Below are 20973 nucleotides of genomic sequence, written 5' to 3' on the forward strand. Positions count from 1 at the left end.
AGTCTGCAGGGAAAAAAGAAAATTAAAAATGCAGGTCAGAAACCTGAAAATCTCTCTTAGAATAAAAGAAAAACAAGAAAAATTATTAAAATGATACATATGTGAGAAAAAGAAAGACTTAACCTAGGAACTACTGTTTCTGTGTGGTAAATAAAACAATCTGCACAGAAATAATAAAGACATCTTGAAGAAAACGAATCTCAGATGAAAACAGATTGTAAGTAGAAAAAATTAATAAAAACATATGTGGCAAAATACTTTTATTATAATTAGCTTTGGGCTTTTAAGTCTAGGGAGAAATATTACAAAAAAAGAAAAATCTGTTTGGTCTCAGACTTATCCTTAACAACACTGAATACCAGAAAATAGTGTGAGGCAGGTGCAACCTAATTTTAGAGGAAGCGAAAAGCTCCACTGAGTTGAGTTGATATTTGTATTTTAAGGTCTTGGAGACATATTTGTATAAATACAACAGTTCAGCAAATATACCACAGATGAAGGTTTTTTATAAGGATGTTTGATGAAATATACCAATAAAATAAGTCAGAATTAGAGAAATTAAGAATGAAAAACTCATATAGTAAAAGGATTGATAAGGTATTTTGAAAAATGCTTATTTATTTTGAGAGGGAGAGAGAGTGGAAGAGGGGCAGAGAGAGGGAGAGAGAGAGAATCCTAAGCAGACTCTGTGCTGTCAATGCAGAGCCTGACACGGGGCTTGATCTTATGACCCAAGAGATCATGACCTGAGCTGAAATCAAGAGTGGGATGCTTAACCAACTGAGCCACCCAGGAGTCCCTAGGAATAATGAGTTTTTTTTTTTTTTTTTTGGGAGTCATAACTTTTTACTGCAGTATGTACTTATTTTTATGTCTGCCTAATATTATTCCTTAAAACAGGCAAAGATAGTTAACATATTAGAGATTATTGTTAAAATTATATGTAAAATGCAATATGGCTAATTTGAAAGATAATTTAAAATCATACATATTTTTACATGATTTGATTGGAATATATTTATAAGAAATCTGAAACATACACACAATTTATACAACATATATCTTTTCCGGTACTTATGATTTAAATGTTGCGAAAGTATGTGTGTATACATATGTATTAAATATAGTTACACCTATATATAAATTATATTACCTTAAGATATTATAACATGATTTTCATTGTTTTCTATATTTCTAAGAATGCCATTTATAATTTTAAAAATGTACTATTTAAGAAGTCATTAAAACGTATATATTTGGCTTGGGACTAATACATGTATATAGAAAATCGCATGGAACCCATGGGGAAGGGGAAGGAAAAAAAAAAAAAAAGAGGTTAGAGTGGGAGAGAGCCAAAGCATAAGAGACTGTTAAAAACTGAGAACAAACTGAGGGTTGATGGGGGGTGGGAGGGAGGGGAGGGTGGGTGATGGGTATTGAAGAGGGCACCTTTTGGGATGAGCACTGGGTGTTGTATGGAAACCAATTTGTCAATAAATTTCATATATAAAAAAAAAAAAAAGAAAAAAAAAAAGAGAGAGAGAGAAAAAAGACATTCTTTCCCAAATACAATCTGCTTTGGAATAATGAGTTTTAAAAGAGAAATACTAAACGTAAAAATAGTTGAAAATTTCCAAATAACAAAGAGAAGACAAAAAAATGTAAAAATACTAATTCAGTTAAATATTATGAAGATAAAACCACAAACTATATCAAAGACTATGAAGGCAAGTTAGATTAGGAGAATCTAAGAATGCTAAACTTCTCATCTTAGAAGAAAAACAAAAAGACTTATTTTTAAATTTTGGATTAATTGTTAAATACTTTTAACTTTAAAAATATTCTAACAGTAAAACAAATAATAAATGAATAACTTTTAAATCAAGAGAGAAAAATAAAACCAAGCAATATAAAATCAACATAGAATAAACAGAAATTGAGGGGCACCTGTGTGGCTCAGTCGGTTAAGTGTCCAACTTTTGATTTCAGCTCAGGTCATGATCTCACAGTCTGTGAGATCAAGCCCTGTGTTAGGCTCTGTGGTGACAGTGCAGACAGCTTGGAATTCTCAATCTCTCTCTCTCTCTCTCTCAAAGTAAATAAATAAACATTAAAAAAAAATTAAAAAAGTAGACAGAAACTGAATAAAAATAAGTGATTAAATAAAAGCATGAGAAAGACATAAAACCAAATATTTCAATGTTAAATGTTATATTTTAAAAGTGGGATAGAAAATTTAAATTTATGCATGATCTACAACAAATCAAAATTCTTGAAAATGGTAACTGGTTATTTCTAGTGCTTTAACTTAGTGGTAATTTTTTTTTAATATTTATTTTCTAAATTTTTTTTACAATGGAATAAGCAATACAGGTTATGACAAAATAGTCAAAGAGGAATATTGGTTTCTTATACTGTCACTTTGGGGAGAAAAAGAAGCAAATGGAAAGAAATATGATTTTATATTTAGGAATAAGAAACTAGGGATTAGTTATCTTTCTGGATAAGGGTACTGACTACTGAAATTATAATCCAGGGAAGCTAAACATAATTGAATTTTACATAAAATAGCAGAGCAGAGCCATCTTCACAATTAATGGGAGATCAAAGTCAGTGTGTGAAAATACGTGAGGTGGTTGTTGTTGTATATTTATATAAATTTCCACAAAGATACCATTGATGCTAGCTGACTGCAGGGATGGAGGTTACTTCTGTTTGCAGTCTCATTGTCCAGTTTTTTCCTACCTATCTTTGTACATTATCCACTGAGAAATGTTTAGCTCATTAGTCAAGTCACTCTAAACCTAAACTTTGTATATATATTTTACATGTTTATTGTGAGAGAGAGTGAGACAGAGTGGGGGGTGGACAGAGTGGGAGAGAGAGAATCCCAAGCAGGCTCCATGCTGATAGCACAGAGACTGATGTGGGGCTCATCCCATGAATCGTGAGATCATGACCTGAGCTAAAATCAGGACTGAGCTTAACCGACTGAGCCACTCAAGTGCTTCTGTGTATTGCTTTTAAGTATCTCCATAAGCAGCCTTATATTCCAAACTCCTACATTATTTTTCTTGATTATATTTCACAGTGTATTCTGTGTGTGAAAAAATATTTTCTCACTCATACTTAAATTACTGATCTGAATAAGATGTCTCTGGTTTTCACCATGGACATTATCTTTTGAAAGCTTACAACAGTTTTATTACTGCTTTCCAAGCCACTATGGCATGAATAGTCTGGAAATCAATTGCATCAGGAGGCTCATACTTTATGTATTAAAACTGCAGAAGAAGTTACGCTGAAAAATTATCTTGGAGTGAACAAATGAGTAAAGCGTCAGTACTGCATTGCTTAAGTTCACTGTTCTCTTACAAACCCCAGCTAAAGGGGCAGACTATCCGTCAGAGACAATGGATACATTCTAAGCATAGAATTTATCAAATAGGCCATCTTTAGTACTAATTTTTCTTTTGATTTTTGATCACTTTGGATACAAAAAAATGATATCACTAGAAACTATTTTTCAGAATAAATTACAGCCACTTAGGTGTGATATCTATACAGAAAATTTAAACAAAAGAACTTATTTCATTTCTTTTTTTTTTTTAGACTAGATACATGTACAGCACATTATGAAGTACATGTTCCTGGGCCCCTGGATATTATCAAAAACTAAATGTTTTTCTGAATAAAACTACTTCTGTAGTTGTTAATTAACTTTATCTTTTCCTCGATGTGTTAGCTTTTTGGATATGTTAAGTTAGCAATGGAATTGGTAGCAGAAGTGGAAAATTAACTATTTTCTGGCTCTTTTTGTTTTTCTCACATTCAAAATACATAGAACAAAATCATTTTTTTTTTTTGCTGTATTACCCAGTAGTCAGCTTCACAAAAAGTGCTTGAGTATCTCCTTTTCTTATAAGTTATAATTTAAGGATTTCTATTTAAACAATGACTCTAATTTACATTAAATTATATCATCTAATATTGAGAAAATTTTCCATTAAATAAGCTGATGAGAATTGGAATGTGGCGTAAGATGAAAAATACAGCTTTCAAAAAGTGGTCAGTTAATATTTTGCTCAAGTCTGTGGGATTCTTTGTCTCTTAATTTAAGTAAAACTGCATGAAAGAGTTGACTCTGTAAATAGTAGTAGTATTCTTAGAGAGGAATCAGATTTTATATCCAGAGTAGCTATGTGAAGATATGGACACAAGAAAGGATAAAGAAAAATAAGCAGTGTATTTTTTTTCTATTCCCTTCATCACATGTAGCAATTTTTCCTGTTAGGGTTTGGAAATTGTGGATATTTTGCATATTATAGTTCATTTATGGTAGCTATAACATACATTGAATATTGAACTTCATATATGAGTCATCATAAAAATAGAAAGTAACATTCCTACAAAAAAAGTACAAGCTTAAATCTCAACCTCAAGAACCAACAAAACAAGCATATAATCAAGCACAAAACAAAATAAAACAATCATAAATGACATTAAATGGCCACAAATAAAAGTTACATAAACTAAAATGGCCCAATTTACACAAAATTGTAAAAGTTTCCAAGTGAAACTTTTGTCCCTTAGTGATGCTTTTTGTTTTTTAAATGTACAGGCACTTTACTAATACCAAACTTCTATAACTCATGCATCATAAGCATTAAAGACTTAAAAACTTGGGAGTGCCATTATTTTGATGCTGAGGGTTAGCTGTTACAGCTGAGACTTTTTTAATAGTGGAAGGCAGAACATAGCTCTAGATCATCTGTTCTAAATAAAAATGCAGTTTTGTTCCTCAGGAGAAGTTTGGCAAAGTCTGTAGGCATTTTGGTTGTTGCAACTTTGGGTGGTACTAGTAGCATCTAATGGACAGAAGGCAGAGTCCTAACTATCCAACCTTGTAAAGGACAACAGAGAAATCAACTGGCCCCAAACATCAAGAGGTTTAAAACCCCTACTTTGGATGAATAATCATTTGGGTAGGAAGGAGAATTTACAATGAAGCACCCATTTTTAGAAAATATGTTCCATCAGAGCTCAAAGGTATATTTTAGGAAGCATTTTGGTGATGGCATTTATAAAGTATGGTCACTGTGGAGGAGAATTATACACCTGAATTTCTTGCATAAGAGACTTGAAACAGAAAGAGCTAGAGCTAAATAAATAATTTAAGTAGTTGAAAAAATATCTTTGTCCTGTAAGGACTGAAGGCAAAGTAACGTCAGAAAGAAAGACAACGAACTCTGATGCAGACTTGAATGAACTAACATGGGATGGTGAAGCATAATGTGGACATAACGACCTATGTAGATGGAATGTAGGGGTTAAAAAGTATCCTGAGCTCTCTCAACTATGGCTTTCATCAATGTCCTAGTGAGAAAACAGGTCATTGTGCCAGATTCTGAGTGTTGGTTTGTTGGTTGTGTATCATATATGATTTGCTAGATATTTATACCACTATTAATTGTACTAAGATCACTTCAGTCTATAGGTTCTGTTTCAAATAATTTCAGTTACATTTATAAAGCTCTGATACAAAAAGCCCCTTTAGATAATATAACTAACATAACTCAGTGATAGCTTCAGTAAATCAGACCCACCTATATGTACTTCTCCATTCCGATACTCCAGGTAGGCATAGCAATAACCATTCAAACACAAAACAATGCCTAACTAGCATCTAATGGAATCTGAGTTTTGCACAAAGTACACTTTTTGAGAAAGGGAAGGGCAGAAGAGTTTTGGCTTATTTCAATACAATTGTCACACTACTGGATAAAAAACCTACCTCTCTTTCTATTGCAATACAAGAGTCTGCAATAAGCAATGTAAGATGGAGGGAAATATAAAGTAAGGAAAATGTTTCTGCTTCAAGAAGAGAGAAAATGCTTTCTCTGTTGTGCTTTTATAAGTGATGTAATGAAATCAATCCTACCCCAGAAAGTATGTTCTAAGGATGTAACGAAATTATGTCTCATGTTTACTGAAATAGTTTCCTAAGAATATTACACTGCACAAAAAAAGGACTTTTCTTTTAAAAATTACCCAACACAAGCACTTAAATATGTAGAATTTCATTTAAATAAGTCAGTCAACAATTTTTTATAAAGTATTTAACACTTCATTGTAGAAACATAGGCAAAATGACTATTATAACCAAAATGAAAAATACTGTTCAATTTAAAAAATGTACTTAAACAAGAACCTGAAAAAGTTTATGATATGCATAACATCGTTCAAGCAAAATTGCACTAGTATTACATAAATCAATAGTTTATAAAGGCCTCAATATGGCAAAGTTTAGAAATAGGTAGTATGCATGCACATAGTACAACAAAAAGTCTCTTTATAAAACAGCAGTTTTTTTTAATGCTTGTACAAAGGGATAAAGAGCAACCACAAACATATTTCATCTGTTAGGTTAATACATTATGACAGCTAAAAGTCAGTCATGTCTATCAGAGGAACAAAAAGCCCTCCATACCTTGTGAATAAATCTTTTGTGCCTTTAAAGATATCTGTATAAAAATGCTATCCTTTTTATACAACTTAAATAAATTGTACTTGTTTCAATCAAAATTTGAAAACAAACAAAAGAGTGAATGGGGTCCATGTGTTGTGCATAAACCAAAGAAACCGGAGTACCAGAGTAACTGGTCAGCATTTCTACTCTCCACCTTTGAGTTGGGGTAGATAAGTTTTCTTCTATAACTTGGAAAGTCCTTTAAGAATACATTTTGAATAGGGCAAGTGATGGGTTAGCCATATTGTGTATTGAAAACATTTCCCAAGTACTCTACATGGCAATGGCTGTTTTGCCGTTCCTTTTGACCTAGCAAAGAGAATGCATTCACATAATTGAAATTCTGTCTTCAATTTGTGTGCTTATATATTATTGTTCAGTGTTCTGTGTGGTAAGGGGTTGGGTTAATCTTCCACAAAATGCACATGACTGGGAAGAACTTCCTAAGGCATGTGTACCCAATGCCCTGTTGTGCTCTCTGCTGGCTGTTGACCTCAGGACTGAGGGAGAACAAAAGGTCTTATCCCATAGCAGGTGTGGTTTTTCCGCTTCTGATTATATTTTTTGCTATGTTCTACCACCTAAATATAACTATTGTTTACAGGGTGTATATGTTTAGTATATCACATAGAGTACACTAAATTTTGGCAAATGTAGTCGTATGTATCCATGCACATTATTAATTTTATATGTTTTTAAAAGTTTTTCCTCAAAATTCTCATCTATCATGTGGCAATCTAAGGCTAATTTTAAAGCAGGTGATGCTGGACTTGTGAGGGCTGGATATTTTCAGCAGTCTGAATCAATCTTAATGGGCACAAAGAAGAGAGTTGACCATTCAATCATTCTTCCATCAATTTAAATGGAAAAATAAAATGACATTGTTTTACAGCTTCCAGATCATACAGTGAAAAAGTGCAGAGATTCTCTTTGTTGATTAAGTAGAACCAAAAACTTCATACAAAATAGATTGCTCATATTCACACTACAAAGGAATATGTTGTTTTTAATTTTAACAAATTCAAAGGTGAATCATATCAGCAGCATTGTTGTAAATTGTATTGTAGTGCAGTTCTTTTTCATAAAAATACCATACAAATGGTCAATCAACAGTCATCAGCAAAAAACAAAACCCAGAAAACTCAGAAAACAATTAACCAGGAAAAAGATAAAGAAAGAGGTAATGCTGATGCCAAAACAAGTAAAATACTATTGGAACATACAAAAGTCATCCTTATATTTTATACATTTATACAGCATATAAAAGGTATAGCTGATTATGCCACTGTCTCTCTTATCCCAATTTCTATTTTCTTTGGAAGCAGTTCTTTCCTTTCATCAACACTTCCTAAGGAGTTTCGACAGTTTTGCCCATCCATATATAATTTTGCATACACTGGATTGGAGTAATTTGTTGGCTGAAGGAGAGAAGAAAGAGATAAATACAACTTTATTATCAGTTTTGAACACATTAGTTATTTTCTAGGATATTTGTCTTTTAATGTTAACAACATTTATAGGAAATACATTTAATTTGCTAAATAGTAATTATATAAATGTAATTTAAATTCTGTTGACAGGCTTTAGTTGACTTCTGCATGGTGTCAGATTAAAACATAATTGTACGTTTTTCAGGTAACTTGGGAATCTAAGTGGAGCTTTGACATGATAGTAAAAGCCCAAGGATATCTTTGTGATAACAATATTCACTGAGACTTATTTAAAAGTGTAAAACATTAGACCAAATCATCACATTTCCAGTCAATGTGTTTGTCCCCTTATTGCCATAGCAGCAGCAGGAAATATGTGTTTACAGAAAGTCATCTAATTGCTTGAGGCTTATAATTTTTCACTATGAAGTCAAAAATAGGAAACAAAATAACAGTAAAGTATATTGGTGGAATAGACTTTAAAATAAAGACAATATTTTTGCTTCAGACAACCTATATGTATTTATCACAGGAAGTATTTTGGATTCTTTCAAGGAATTGTGAAGTCCACAGTCTTCTTAATTTTCATAGATAGAGCGCTGTGAAGTGGAATTGAGACATGCAGAAGAAGTGATCTCTTTCAGTTGAAAAACATGCAATGTTCATGATTTTATGAGTTGAAACTTAACCTAAGAATTCATTGCCTGGTCTTTGTTTAGTTTTGTTTCGTCTTCCCAAAAGCAGAACACTAAATCTTAGTTACGAACAAGAAATATATAATATTTGAGTCATGCGAATGAGACAAACATGATAAAGAATGAGAATGGACAACAGCTGATGGGAGAGAGGTACAAGGGAGAACATATGCATCCCTAGGAATCTTGATACCCCTATTTTATCCCTCTTTCATCCACCATGCACCATGTAACTGTAGACTGAGTACCTTCCTCTAAAAACTTGTTACTCAATTAAAAAAAAGTTTAAGAAGGGTTTCATTAGACCATTTCTAATTTCTCAATATGACACCACATTTTGTAATATAGTTTTATTTAATTGGATATCAAACTTGTATCCACTCAAGAAAACATCTTAATAGGAGGCAAATCAAATCAAACATGAATTTCAGTTTAAATTATTTAAATTTCCGACTAGAGATTTCTAAGAATAGCCAATACTCATTTTTATTGTTAAAGTGCTGTGACATTTTCAAAATCAGCAGAAGAGGTATTTCTACTTAATAGCTTGTGCAAAATGATAACATGTCTTATATATGATCTTGCATAGGCAAGACATAAAACATAAGTCCTGATTTTAATGCTGTTTTGAAACCTCTTGTTAATTAAAACTCAATTAAAGACAGCCCTTATCTAAGTCTAGCCATCATCTTTCATTGTGAGGGGTTCTGTGATGGAATGGATATGGAATAATGAACTTTCTTCTCTCACCCCAGCAGTAAGTGGTCCTTTCAAATCAGAGTTTAGGTAGATGGGCGGCGCTGTGTGTGGAAGCTTGAAAGCGCTGGACCCTCCCCCTATGTACCTGGCCTGTATGTAAACAGAGAATTTTAGTTTCTGATCTAATATCATGGAATGATTTTCATTAACATAAACTCATATTAAGTCATAAAAATAGTATAAAAAATCATTAGCCCTGGGGCATGAACAGTGCATGCATAGTAACTTTAATAGATTAAGAAAAAAAAAACTATTAATATTGGATCTGTGCTTCACAAGTAGACATTTCTATTATGTGCAGCTTACTGATAGACATGCCATGCATCTAGAGACCTCCATTCATTTCTATTTATTTAACTTCATCCTTCCCAAATAAAGTGTATCTTTGCTAACAGCTCTGTGAAAAAAACCACAAGCATCCCTCACTTAAAGTTTTGTCTCTTTGAAGAGTTTTGACAGTAGCCCATTCTTAAGACTTAAATCTCTGACTGCTTCTATTTGAAGATTCATCACCACTGTATATTTAAAAAAATTAAAAAATTAAAAATTTGATATTTAAAAAAATCTGTTTTGGAAATCGGGCTTTCCAGATGGATTACTATTTATACTAGTTCACTGAGTCTTCATGAAAAAATACTGACTTTAGAGTTTCCTGAGTCTAGGGGCAGAATTAGCCAGTCTGGTACACTCATATTCAGGATAGAGTATTCATTAGTGGCCCAAAATGGGGAAAAGTACTGGATGAAAAGTTGAAGAGCATACAAATATTAATGAATATACATACTCTAAAGTACGTTAAAGGTGAATTGAAAAAAAATTAACTATCAACTCTTAACATTGAATAATCACAAAGTTTGGACAAGGGCAAGGGTCTCAGAGAAAGATTTTAAGTATAAAATTAGGTCAATATTGCCTCTTTATTTTCCTCTATAAAGATCTCATTTTTGTAAAAATATTGAAAATAAGTAAGGTTTGAGATAAATTAGTAAATACTAATTTCACTTTTTTTTAAATTTTCAAACTATTCTCTAATTGCCTCCATAGGCAAATCTTTTTATTAACTTTATTTACTATTTCAGTTATTTTGATTAGAAGGTATGATTGAAATATAAATTTTATCCATTTTGAAAATAATGAAAATGACTGTTCTATAAAATCATCTTTATGTGTTACACAATTTTTATGTGATCACATCATGACTCTACCAAACCACTGTGACACAGCAAATACTCTATGAAAAACATTTGATCATTAAGGTTGCTTTGGTGTGGCCTTCTGCTTTCCAAAAGTGTTTATACCTAATAGGACTAGCTGTGTTTTTTGCAGTTACTTCTTAGGCAACAACTCATATTTACATTTCAAAAATCAGAAGCTAACTAGACTCAGCCATTTAAGTCGCATTAAGGTAATTTTGGTCAATCAGTCAGCAAATTGGTAAATAAATATTTACTGAGTGTTATGTGCAAAGTACATTAAAAGTATATTTGAGGGGCACTGAAGCATAGTTTTTATCTTCCTAGAGTAAATGTGGAAAAATTTTTAAATGGAGTACTGAAAAGCTATTTTCTTTATCCAAAATTTACCTAATTCTATCACCAGAAATAAAAATTATGGGGAAAATGAGAACTCTCCTTCTTATGAAAACTATATAAAGTAGGTCCTTATCAGTTAATATTATACTTACACTGTACTTTTTTTCCTAAGAACAATTCAAAGAATATGAGAATTCTATTATTTAAGATGTCTTTCTTCTTCATAGAAAAATTACCAAATACTAATGTGCACAAAGTATATAGACTTTTAATTTTAAGTAGAAAACACTGACACTTAGGTTTCCAGGATTTATTTCACGATTTAAAATGTAGGAGTTAATGAATTAATAATTAATGTAAATTTATTTCTAATTAGGAAAAAATCACTACAATAGCCTCTGATAGTGTAAAAATTTATACATGCAATAATAATTGATTCCTTTTCAGAGAAACAAATGTTTGACCATCATTTTCAGGCTTAGAGAGTGTGGCCATAGATTCAGAACTAGCTTGAATGAATGGGACAGTAATTCAACATCTTTGGGAACAGCTCTTGCTATGAGTGCAAAACCATTTGGACATAGATTGTTCACTTTGATTATTTACAATATAAAGGTACCTTTTGGACAAAGCACTTGTAAAATATCAGAAAATAAATAAGTATCCAATAAATGAATGAATAAGCTAAGGAAAATCATTCTATAATCAAAACGATGCTCTTAATTCATAATAAAATATTCTATAATTATCATGCAAAATATGAAGATAATACAGCATAGTGAATCTTAACAAGTTTACTTTATCTGGAGAATTGCATCATTTATCTATTTCTCTTAAAAAGTGCTAATCTGAGCATACAATAATAACAGAAACTTTACCCAAAAAAGGCAGATTTTTAGACTATGTGTATCACAACATTACCCAAATTAATAGGAGGGTTACTCTAGTGGATAGAAAAAATATTTTAGAAAAGTAATTTGATTACAAGCAAATTCAAGGACACAGCTTAGTTGAATCAATGAAGCACTACTGGAAATAAAATACTTATTGTGACAATGAAGTACTGCACTCTTCTTATTATTAAAAAATAAATCAGTATTTTTCTACTACGCTGTATATATAGATGTGCTAGCATCTCAACATATTTGAATAAGACATTATTTTAAGTAAATTATACTTATATAAACGAAATGAATGAATATATATTTTCCAAAACATGTTATCTTAACTTCATGCTTCAGGTGAATGCAGTCCTTAATTTTATTTTTTCTTTAAAAGAGACTATAACATTCAATGCATCCTAAAGTTCTTTACTATAACTTCAGATAAAAGAAATGCTGATAAAATTAAGGACTGTATTACAGATAAGCAACTCAAGAATGTTAGTGCTTACTGTCTGTCCATCATCTTAAAACATATTACCTTTGTTGCATCTACCATAAACCCAGGATCTAAAAGACCTCCATCGTTGTGATCATGATCCACCTCATACATGTTATAAGATGGATTGCCAATTTCTACATTGATTCCTCCATTGATAATAGGCTGTCTTCTAATAGTTTTTGTCCTAGAATATGTGAACATTAATGTAAGTTGTCTCAGTATTACGATCATGATACATAAAACTATCATATTTGTAGATTTACTGTCTTATTTTAATATAAATCACAGAAAGTTAATAAATAACGTGCAGTTAAAACAAATGATATTTTCAAGTCATGGAAGGACAAAAAAAAGTCTAAATGTGATTAAGTTTTTTCCCAAAAGTATTTAGACTTAACAATAAAAAATGCACTTGGAACATATTCCTCCTAAATAGCTAATACATTAGTTGAAATTGAATATTCACTAGTTAATTAAAATTAATGTTTACTTATTTTTGAGAGAGAGAGACAGAGCACGAGTGGGGGAGGGGCAGAGAGCGAGGGAGACACAGAATCAGAAGCAGACTCCAGGCTCTGAGCTGTCAGCACAGAGCCCAGTGCAGGGCTCAAACTCAGGAGTTGTGAGATCAAGACCTGAGCTGAAGTTGGATGTTCAACCAACTGAGCCATCCAGGGGCCCTCTTAATAATTTTTTAAATTAAGTTTTACCCTTTACTTCTGAAAACCATGACTAACAAATAGTGATAAAGAATCTTTGAAATAGATTGTTTTCAATACCCAGGTCATCCTTGGTTCTGGATAATAACTCTATAGACAACCTACTGCTTCCAGATCTTTATAATTGCCTATTCAAATAATGGTAAAATCATACTTCCAGGAATATATAAAATAAATAAATACATTATTTGTGAATTTAATGCACAATTTGTGATATACAACACATATTCAGTATCATTGTATTGACATTACTAATCCTACACATTAAGATAATAGGATACACTTCAGAGACTCTTGGTGTTTCATGGGAAAACTACCACAAATGTAAAATTCTACTGAAATTTTAATTAACATGTCCCCTTGTTAGTTTTGTTAGAATATACAAATGGAGCCATTCCATCAACATAACAAGGGAGAAGAGCTGTCTGAATTTTACTCACTTTAAAATGAAATAGAGGGATAAAATGGTTTGAAAACAAGATTTTGCAGTTGGAATAACTAATGTTTTTAAGAGTTAAAAGGAAAACATTCCTACATTTTCTGTAACTGTGTGTGTAATTTATTTACTGACTGTCTAAATGATTGAATCTTACCTTCTTTTTCTTTTACAAAGCACTAAACCAATTACTAAGGTTGTTATCAAAGTCACCAGGAGGACAAGAGGCACAATGATGGCAATGCTTCCTATTAAAAAAAAAATGAATAGGAGAACACATAAATAAAGTGAATTAAAGATTTATATAACTGAACACCTTATTACACTAAATCATTTGACCACTGATGTAATGAAAGTAAAGCTCAGGCCAAACATCTGTATTCCTAGTTCATAACTATGTTACTGAAAAATCACTCTTGTATTAAATACTGATTTGCTGGAAATGTTTCTTTAGATATCTTTCATTTATGTGTTGCTGTTAAATACATTGAGGTTTAGAAATACTGTTATCTTTGTCAGGCAGAGTCTGATTCTCACTATACACATTTACTTGCAATGATAGAAGTAAATACATGCTGGTAACTTCTTGTAAATCAGTGGTGACTGAACACAAATTTATACAATTCCACTGGCCATAATCCCACCTTTACTGTTGTTCCTTTAGCTATAAATACTCTCTCTCAATGAGTACATGTGCCTAGTGTATCTAGGCATCTGATGGCAGCCTAGTCAAATGGAAGGTCATCAGCATTGGATTCAGATGGACATAGGCTTAAATATCAGTTTCACAACATAGATTGAGACCTTGGATAGGTTATTTAAAACTTGAGGCTCATGCTCACCAATAAAACAGACAAGAAGACCTACTACACAGGCCTGTTAGCTTGATTCAACAAAATGGGGGGAGGGGGGGAGAGGAAGAGCAAAAGGGATTGTTTTTCTTAGGTTCTAGCCCCAGAATAGTTTCAGCAAAGTAGATCTGAGAAGTTGGTTTTGTTATAAATGTCCATTTTCACCTTTTCCCCCCATGTATTTTAAAAAATGATCTTAGGCTCTATCACCTATCTTCAAAATGGAATAAAATATCTATGGGATAGATCTTCAAGAGTGGTCAGAGCAACTGGGTCTTAGTTTTTATGCATCTGAACATAGGGGAGAAACAAAATTGAGAACCTCTGCCCTCCTTTTCTAGCTTGGCAACAATAGCAACCTTTTTCTCCCCATCCCCTGCATCCCACCCCCCTCCCACCAAGAGAGGGAGGAGACAATACCCCTTTGCTGATAACGTGATCCATAGGAAGATACACCTATAGTTATATAACTTATGCAGGAAGAAACTTGAGTGTGAGGTTTGCTTAATAACAGGAGTATGAAGTTGCTCTATCAAGCACCTAATGTTAGCTTTTCCAACAAATATCTTGAGACAAAGGCTTTGTCTATTTAGAATAGCATCTGGTTGATTCAGTTGAGTCATGTGGAAACTAAAACAAATGAAACCCCAAACTAATTGAAATTTAATGCGGGGATCTCAAATGGCTCAAGAATGAAACATTAGGAATTATTAAATATATTAATCTCCCTCTGAAAATACATGTGCATGTAAAATACTGTGGCAGAAATGAATGGTAATGTTTAGCACAATAAGCAGCTGCTTAGGTACAATAAAACAGTAAGATCAGTTTTGATAACTCTAGACAGAAGATATCTATGTGAAAAATAGTCCATCCTGGAGATCACTTACCAAGATACCAGAAAGTCTTTATTAAGGAAATCTCATGTGTAACATAATCCAATTTGGAACTTTAAACATCATTTGTTTAAAATAACCAAATAACTACATCTTCCATGCAAGAAAAAAAAATATGACTTGCCTTATGTAGTCTGTTCCTAAAGTGTAAAATTCATTTTATTATTTCATATTCTTACCAAACTATACTACTTAGTGAGTTTGGTATTATATTACCATCTTGGTTTTGGGAAAGTGAACTTTATATGAATGTGTAATTTATTAGTAATTAATGAAAGTAGAGAATCTGGCACCTTGGATAGTAATTAACATTTATTCACAAGTTTTAAATACCAGTGAACAGCTTGGTCTCTTCATAAACTCTGACTTCAACTGACTGATCATGACTTTATAAATATCCTTACTTCATTATCTTTCTTTTTTGTTTTTTGCTAAAATATCTGGTAAATTGGTAGATGTTAAATACTTACCAATCCTGGTTTTAAGGTACATAAAGTTACTTCCCCTCACTGCAATTGCATATTATTATAAAATGTATTTGTTGTATATAGTTTAATTCCCATATAAGGTAGATATGCTGTTATATATACATGCTAAAAAACTTACCAACCTTTTTCTTTTTCTTTCTCCCATCACAGATGGCAGTTCCAGTTGCTTACATTGCAGCACTCTTTTTAAGAGTCTAGACTTCTAAAGTTTATACAACCAATTAAGGTAACTGCAATAATGCTTAGTGTAGCCAATAACTAATTCAGGGTGGCAGTTGGGCAAGTTTTAAAAATTTGGTTTCATAAAATTTTATATTGAAGGGAATCATTGTCAACAACATATACTTTTAGAATTATAAGACAGATATTTATCAAAGTAATTTTTTTTCCAAAGTAGAATATATAGAAGTAAATATATTGTAACATATATCAATCAAGGTCTTTTGCAGATGATTTTTTTTTAGCAGTAAGTTATTGGTGGATTGTTCTAAACTGATTTTTTTTATCAACGTTTTTATTTATTTTTGGGACAGAGAGAGACAGAGCATGAACGGGGGAGGGGCAGAGAGAGAGGGAGACACAGAATCGGAAACAGGCTCCAGGCTCCGAGCCATCAGCCCAGAGCCTGACGCGGGGCTCGAACTCACGGACCGCGAGATCGTGACCTGGCTGAAGTCGGACGCTTAACCGACTGCGCCACCCAGGCGCCCCTAAACTGATTTTTTTTTAAAAAGCACATTCTGTACTTATTAAAGATGGAGACGATATCTCAACATCTCAATAACCTTCTCACATAGAACAAACCTTCCTTTGCAACACTGTTCTGAAGCCTCTTTAGGTAACACCTCCCCATTAGAAAGGACTATATTATCAAATTGTTCTATTGAAGAGACCTTCTCCTGGGGAGAGTCAGGATAGCACAGCAGTTGAGAGAATAGACTCCGGAGCCAGGCTATCTTTGTCTAAACCTCAGCTTATTAGCAACATATCCTTTGGCAAATTAGTTATCTTTGTCTCAGTTCACACATCCATAAAATGAGTGTCATCATTAATATTACATCATAGTAATGTAAATAGGATTGACCATCATACAGGAAGTATGACACACATGTTTATTAAATAATTAAAAATATATGTTGCCACTCTGCTTGAGTTGGGGAAGGTGGTGAGTTCACTTTGGGACATGTTGAATTTGAGATTCCCATGGAATACAGATGATACAGACATTGCCATGGATATAGACATGGATATTGCAATTGTGCAGTGGGATCTATGTCTCAAACTCAGGAGACAAACCAGGATTGAGAACAGAAATGTAGGGGTAGTCAACATAGAGTTGGTAAGTGAGGTTGAGGAATTATGAATCACCGGGGAGGGTGTGTATAGTGGGAAGTGGAGAATGAGTTATCCAGAAGAAATAGAGAAAGAGTATCTCACAAAGAAGACAGAATTGCTTCAAGAGAGTTAAGAAGGGAGCCAGAATAATTCAGTGTCCTGGAAGTCAGAGGAAAGGACCTTTTGTTTATTGGTAGAAAGGTATAAATATTAAACATACCATTACAGTTGACCTCTTTTGACTTGTTGCTATATATTCTGCTTTTAAATGGATGTTTACACATATCCATAAATGTGAAAGTGGATATGTTTTTGTGAGTAGGATATTATCTCTTTGGCACTGGGATGAACTGTAATATTAACAGTCATAAAGAAAATATCTTCCCTTTGTATCACTGTCCCTCTTGTCCCCTTGATGCCAGCACACTGGTCTTTCAATCCCTTGGACATCTTTAACTCTTTCCTGTTCCAGGGTTTTTGTACCTCCTGCCCTTGTGTTTGAAATAGCCTCTTCTCTTTTTAATCCTTCAAATCTCAGTTTACATACCATCACCTCAGAGAAATCACTCCTGACCTCAGTTCTCCTCTGCCATTCTCTATTTTTGCTTCACTTTTGCTCCCTTCACAGGACCAATAAAACGTTACAATTATTTTATAAATCTGCATGCTCACTTGTTTGCTTCCTTGTTTTATTGCTGTTTACCTTTCTAGAACCTCAGTTTCATAGAAGAGGCAGTCTGTCTCACTCACTGACTTGTGGCTGGGATCTAATTCAGTACTTGACACTTAGTTGAGGCTTGATAAATATGCCTTGGGAGAATTAGGACAAAGCCATTATTTTGTTGCATTTTTCAGTTATCTCTCTAAATTTACAAAGTTTTGGGTCCTTGGTATAACATAATTAATTTTTTTTTTCTATTTTGAAACAGGATGGTATAAAAGAGAGAAGGGCAAGATAGGAAAAAAGGAAACACAGACCCCTAACAGATATCACTTCTCTGTTGTCACTGTATTAAAATACAGCATCTGCATATTACTGCCTCACAAATGCTGAGTATATTTTTATCCTCCTTAATTTTAGTAAATATGAACAGCATAATTCAAACATTGAGCATTCACTCCCTTAAAACCTTAGGTAAAATTGAAATAGAAGTATACAAGGAATATTTTATCATGTTTAATTTTAAACTCTTCAAAATAACTTCAGAAGAGTCAGACTAGCTTTTTTAAGTGGAACCTCAGCAGAATATTCTAGGATAATAGATCTGTTTAATTCCACAGGCTGATTTTTAGAATCTTTAAACAGCAACAGCCAGAAAACATCAGTATGACTACTCCAAGATGATTAAGAAATCTGTGCATCAATTGGAAAGGTAAATCTCCTTGCCAGTTGACAGTCATCAGGCCAACAGAAGCCGTGCATTCTTTATTATTCCAAGGTCTGATAGTTAAGGAATGCTTCACTCTTAGTGGAAATGCAGATCTGAAAACACACTGCTAAAGTATCTATCTTTTCCTATTGGGTGGATGACTTCTCTCCAAGTTTGGGGAGCATTTGACAACCATTCAAAACCACAGGGCTTTAACAGAGAATAAAAATAATCCTCTTACCTCAAGTGGGATCAGTTTACTTTTTTTCCTTCTTCCAGAGTTATTGAGGCAAGTTTCGCTAAGCATAAATGTCTGATGATAAGTACCTTTTAATAGTGTCATTATGTGGTCAACTTTGCTCAAATTTAGGAAAATTTGACATTTACAGAGCTAATAGCCCTTTCAATGTGCATTGATACTTCTGTTAAATTTAACGACTTTAAATCAGTGATGGAAGGAAGAACGTTAGAATCTTTGGAAAAAGGGCTACAAATACTTGCAACTCCTTCTTTTTGATAGTCCCTTCTCACAACTGTTGCATGCAATGAAAGGCATCGGCCTTATAAGGGAGCTTTATGGCCATGTAAATAATTGGAGATAGCACCCTCCAATAAAAACATCTGGCATTCCCTCCTCCAATCCACCTTCCAAACACCAAGCTTTCCCTTGTGGATGGAACTTACGCCAAATTAAAAAAATTCAATTGACATACTACTCTGTATCCTTCTTTATTTTCAGAGAGTTTATCAATAAAGTTGTTTTTGACTCTGTTAAAGGCTATGTATCTCATTTATCTAACTGAGAAATCACCATAAACAAAAGGTTAAAATAACTTGTAAATTCAGTGTGTTCTATAGGTTAGTAACTCAAAATGTACTTTTCGCTAAAAAACAATGCTATTAATGATTGCTGAGTTTTGTAACTGGTTTACAAAATCATATATAAATTAGTATGGCTCCAGAACTATTATTTGTAATATGGGTATAAGCCCTACATCCTGGGAAGAGAGAAAAGGAAGTATTTCTTTCCCTCTCCTTTTTCAATATCAAATTAGGCAAGGCATATTCGTGTCCTGTACTAACTTTTATGAACCAGTTTCTCAAATTCCAGTACTCTATTCCTACAGTAATGTCCCCATAGTTTTCTTAATGCCCTGCCCTTCCCTTTCTCTTCCCTTCTCCTTTCCCTTTCCCTCCTTTCCTTTCCCTAAGGAGAACACACAAATTCCAGGGTAAACCCCCAATAATACTATATGACCAATGATTACCCATCTCTACAAATTCAAATATTCATGTCTAGGCTATTTATTCTAGACCTATTTGACATTTTTCAAAGATGCTCATGTCTATTTGACCAAATTAATTTCTAAATGGTGGAAATTTGGACAGTTTTGCTTAGAGAATTTCAAGCAGTGATAGAGAAACTATCTGGGGGCAGTTGGAACAAACAAGTAGATCAGCAAACACTAGGATCCTACATCTAGGATATAAAAATTGCATACTTTTGCCTCTGACAGTTCCTTGCCTTTTTTACAAACTCCATAGTATGTTTTTTGTTTTCAAGAAAGTTTTTTCAGGGGTACCTGGGTGGCTCAGTCAGTTAAGTGTCTGACTTGGGCCTGGGTCACGATCTCATGGTTTGTGGATTCAAGCCCCGCGTCGGGCTCTGTGCTGACAGCTCAGAGCATGGAGGATGCTTTGGATTCTGTGTCTCCCTCTCTCTCTGCCCCTCCCCTCCTCATGCTTTGTCTCTCTCTCTCTCTCTGAAGAATAAATAAACGTTGAAAAAAATTAAAAAAAAAAATGAAGTTTTTTTTTCACCAGCAGTGACGGACTAGAGACAAAAATGCTGAAGTAAGCATTTGTCAATCAGGGATATAATTTTTCTTCTTCAAGAATATATTTACCCACTTGATGGATATTACATATTTCAAAAGTGCTTCACTCATAATAAAATTAGTGACAATATGTGTAAATTGAGAAACTTTCATTTTGAAAATTTTCATAAAATTGTTTAAAGTTGTTAAAAATACATGCGTAGACACACAGATGATGATGTAGATGGACTTTCATATCAGTGACCTGCCCTAAGACTATAATTGCACAAAAAAAGGATTTGAAAAATGTTAAACTACATTTTAATATGCTTCAAAACCAATACTTTAAAGATAAGCAATAAATCAACCCATGATCCTTATTAAGATTTTCTTGTTAATATACTTTTCTTTAAGACTCACCAGTCACGTATGCTCTCCAAAAACATACTGAAATGCATTTCAAGAAAATATACTTTGCTCTAATTAAAACATGGAATTGCTTTTTTTTCTGGAGCATTCTCATATCCACTGTGATATTTGAAGCCTTAGTACACTGATGTTTCCCATTTCCCAAGAAAAACTTATGCTAGGTTTGCAGATGTGCATTCTGAAACCTGCCAAAGTTTGAACTCTTTCTACCTGAAAGAACACATAAATGCTGGATCTTTTCACCATGTGAGCTCAGTGCTCTATCCTTCCCAAAACACCTGGATTGCAATATATCTCCTGAAAA

General features: G+C 33.1%; 1 protein-coding gene across 1 annotated transcript in view; it reads right to left on the minus strand.

Annotated features, from left to right (window-relative positions):
- Positions 1 to 6185: 6185 nt before the first annotated feature.
- The window catches only part of LRP1B (LDL receptor related protein 1B), a 282197-nt gene continuing 267409 nt past the window's right edge, over positions 6186 to 20973 (minus strand). The window contains 4 exon segments of the mRNA XM_032594106.1: positions 6186 to 7947; positions 9405 to 9503; positions 12368 to 12512; positions 13641 to 13731. Coding sequence (XP_032449997.1) covers positions 7807 to 7947; positions 9405 to 9503; positions 12368 to 12512; positions 13641 to 13731 — 476 coding nt within the window. The 3' untranslated portion in view covers positions 6186 to 7806.

This window comes from Lynx canadensis, chromosome C1, assembly GCF_007474595.2.
Source record: "Lynx canadensis isolate LIC74 chromosome C1, mLynCan4.pri.v2, whole genome shotgun sequence".
Taxonomy (NCBI): Eukaryota; Metazoa; Chordata; class Mammalia; order Carnivora; family Felidae; genus Lynx; species Lynx canadensis.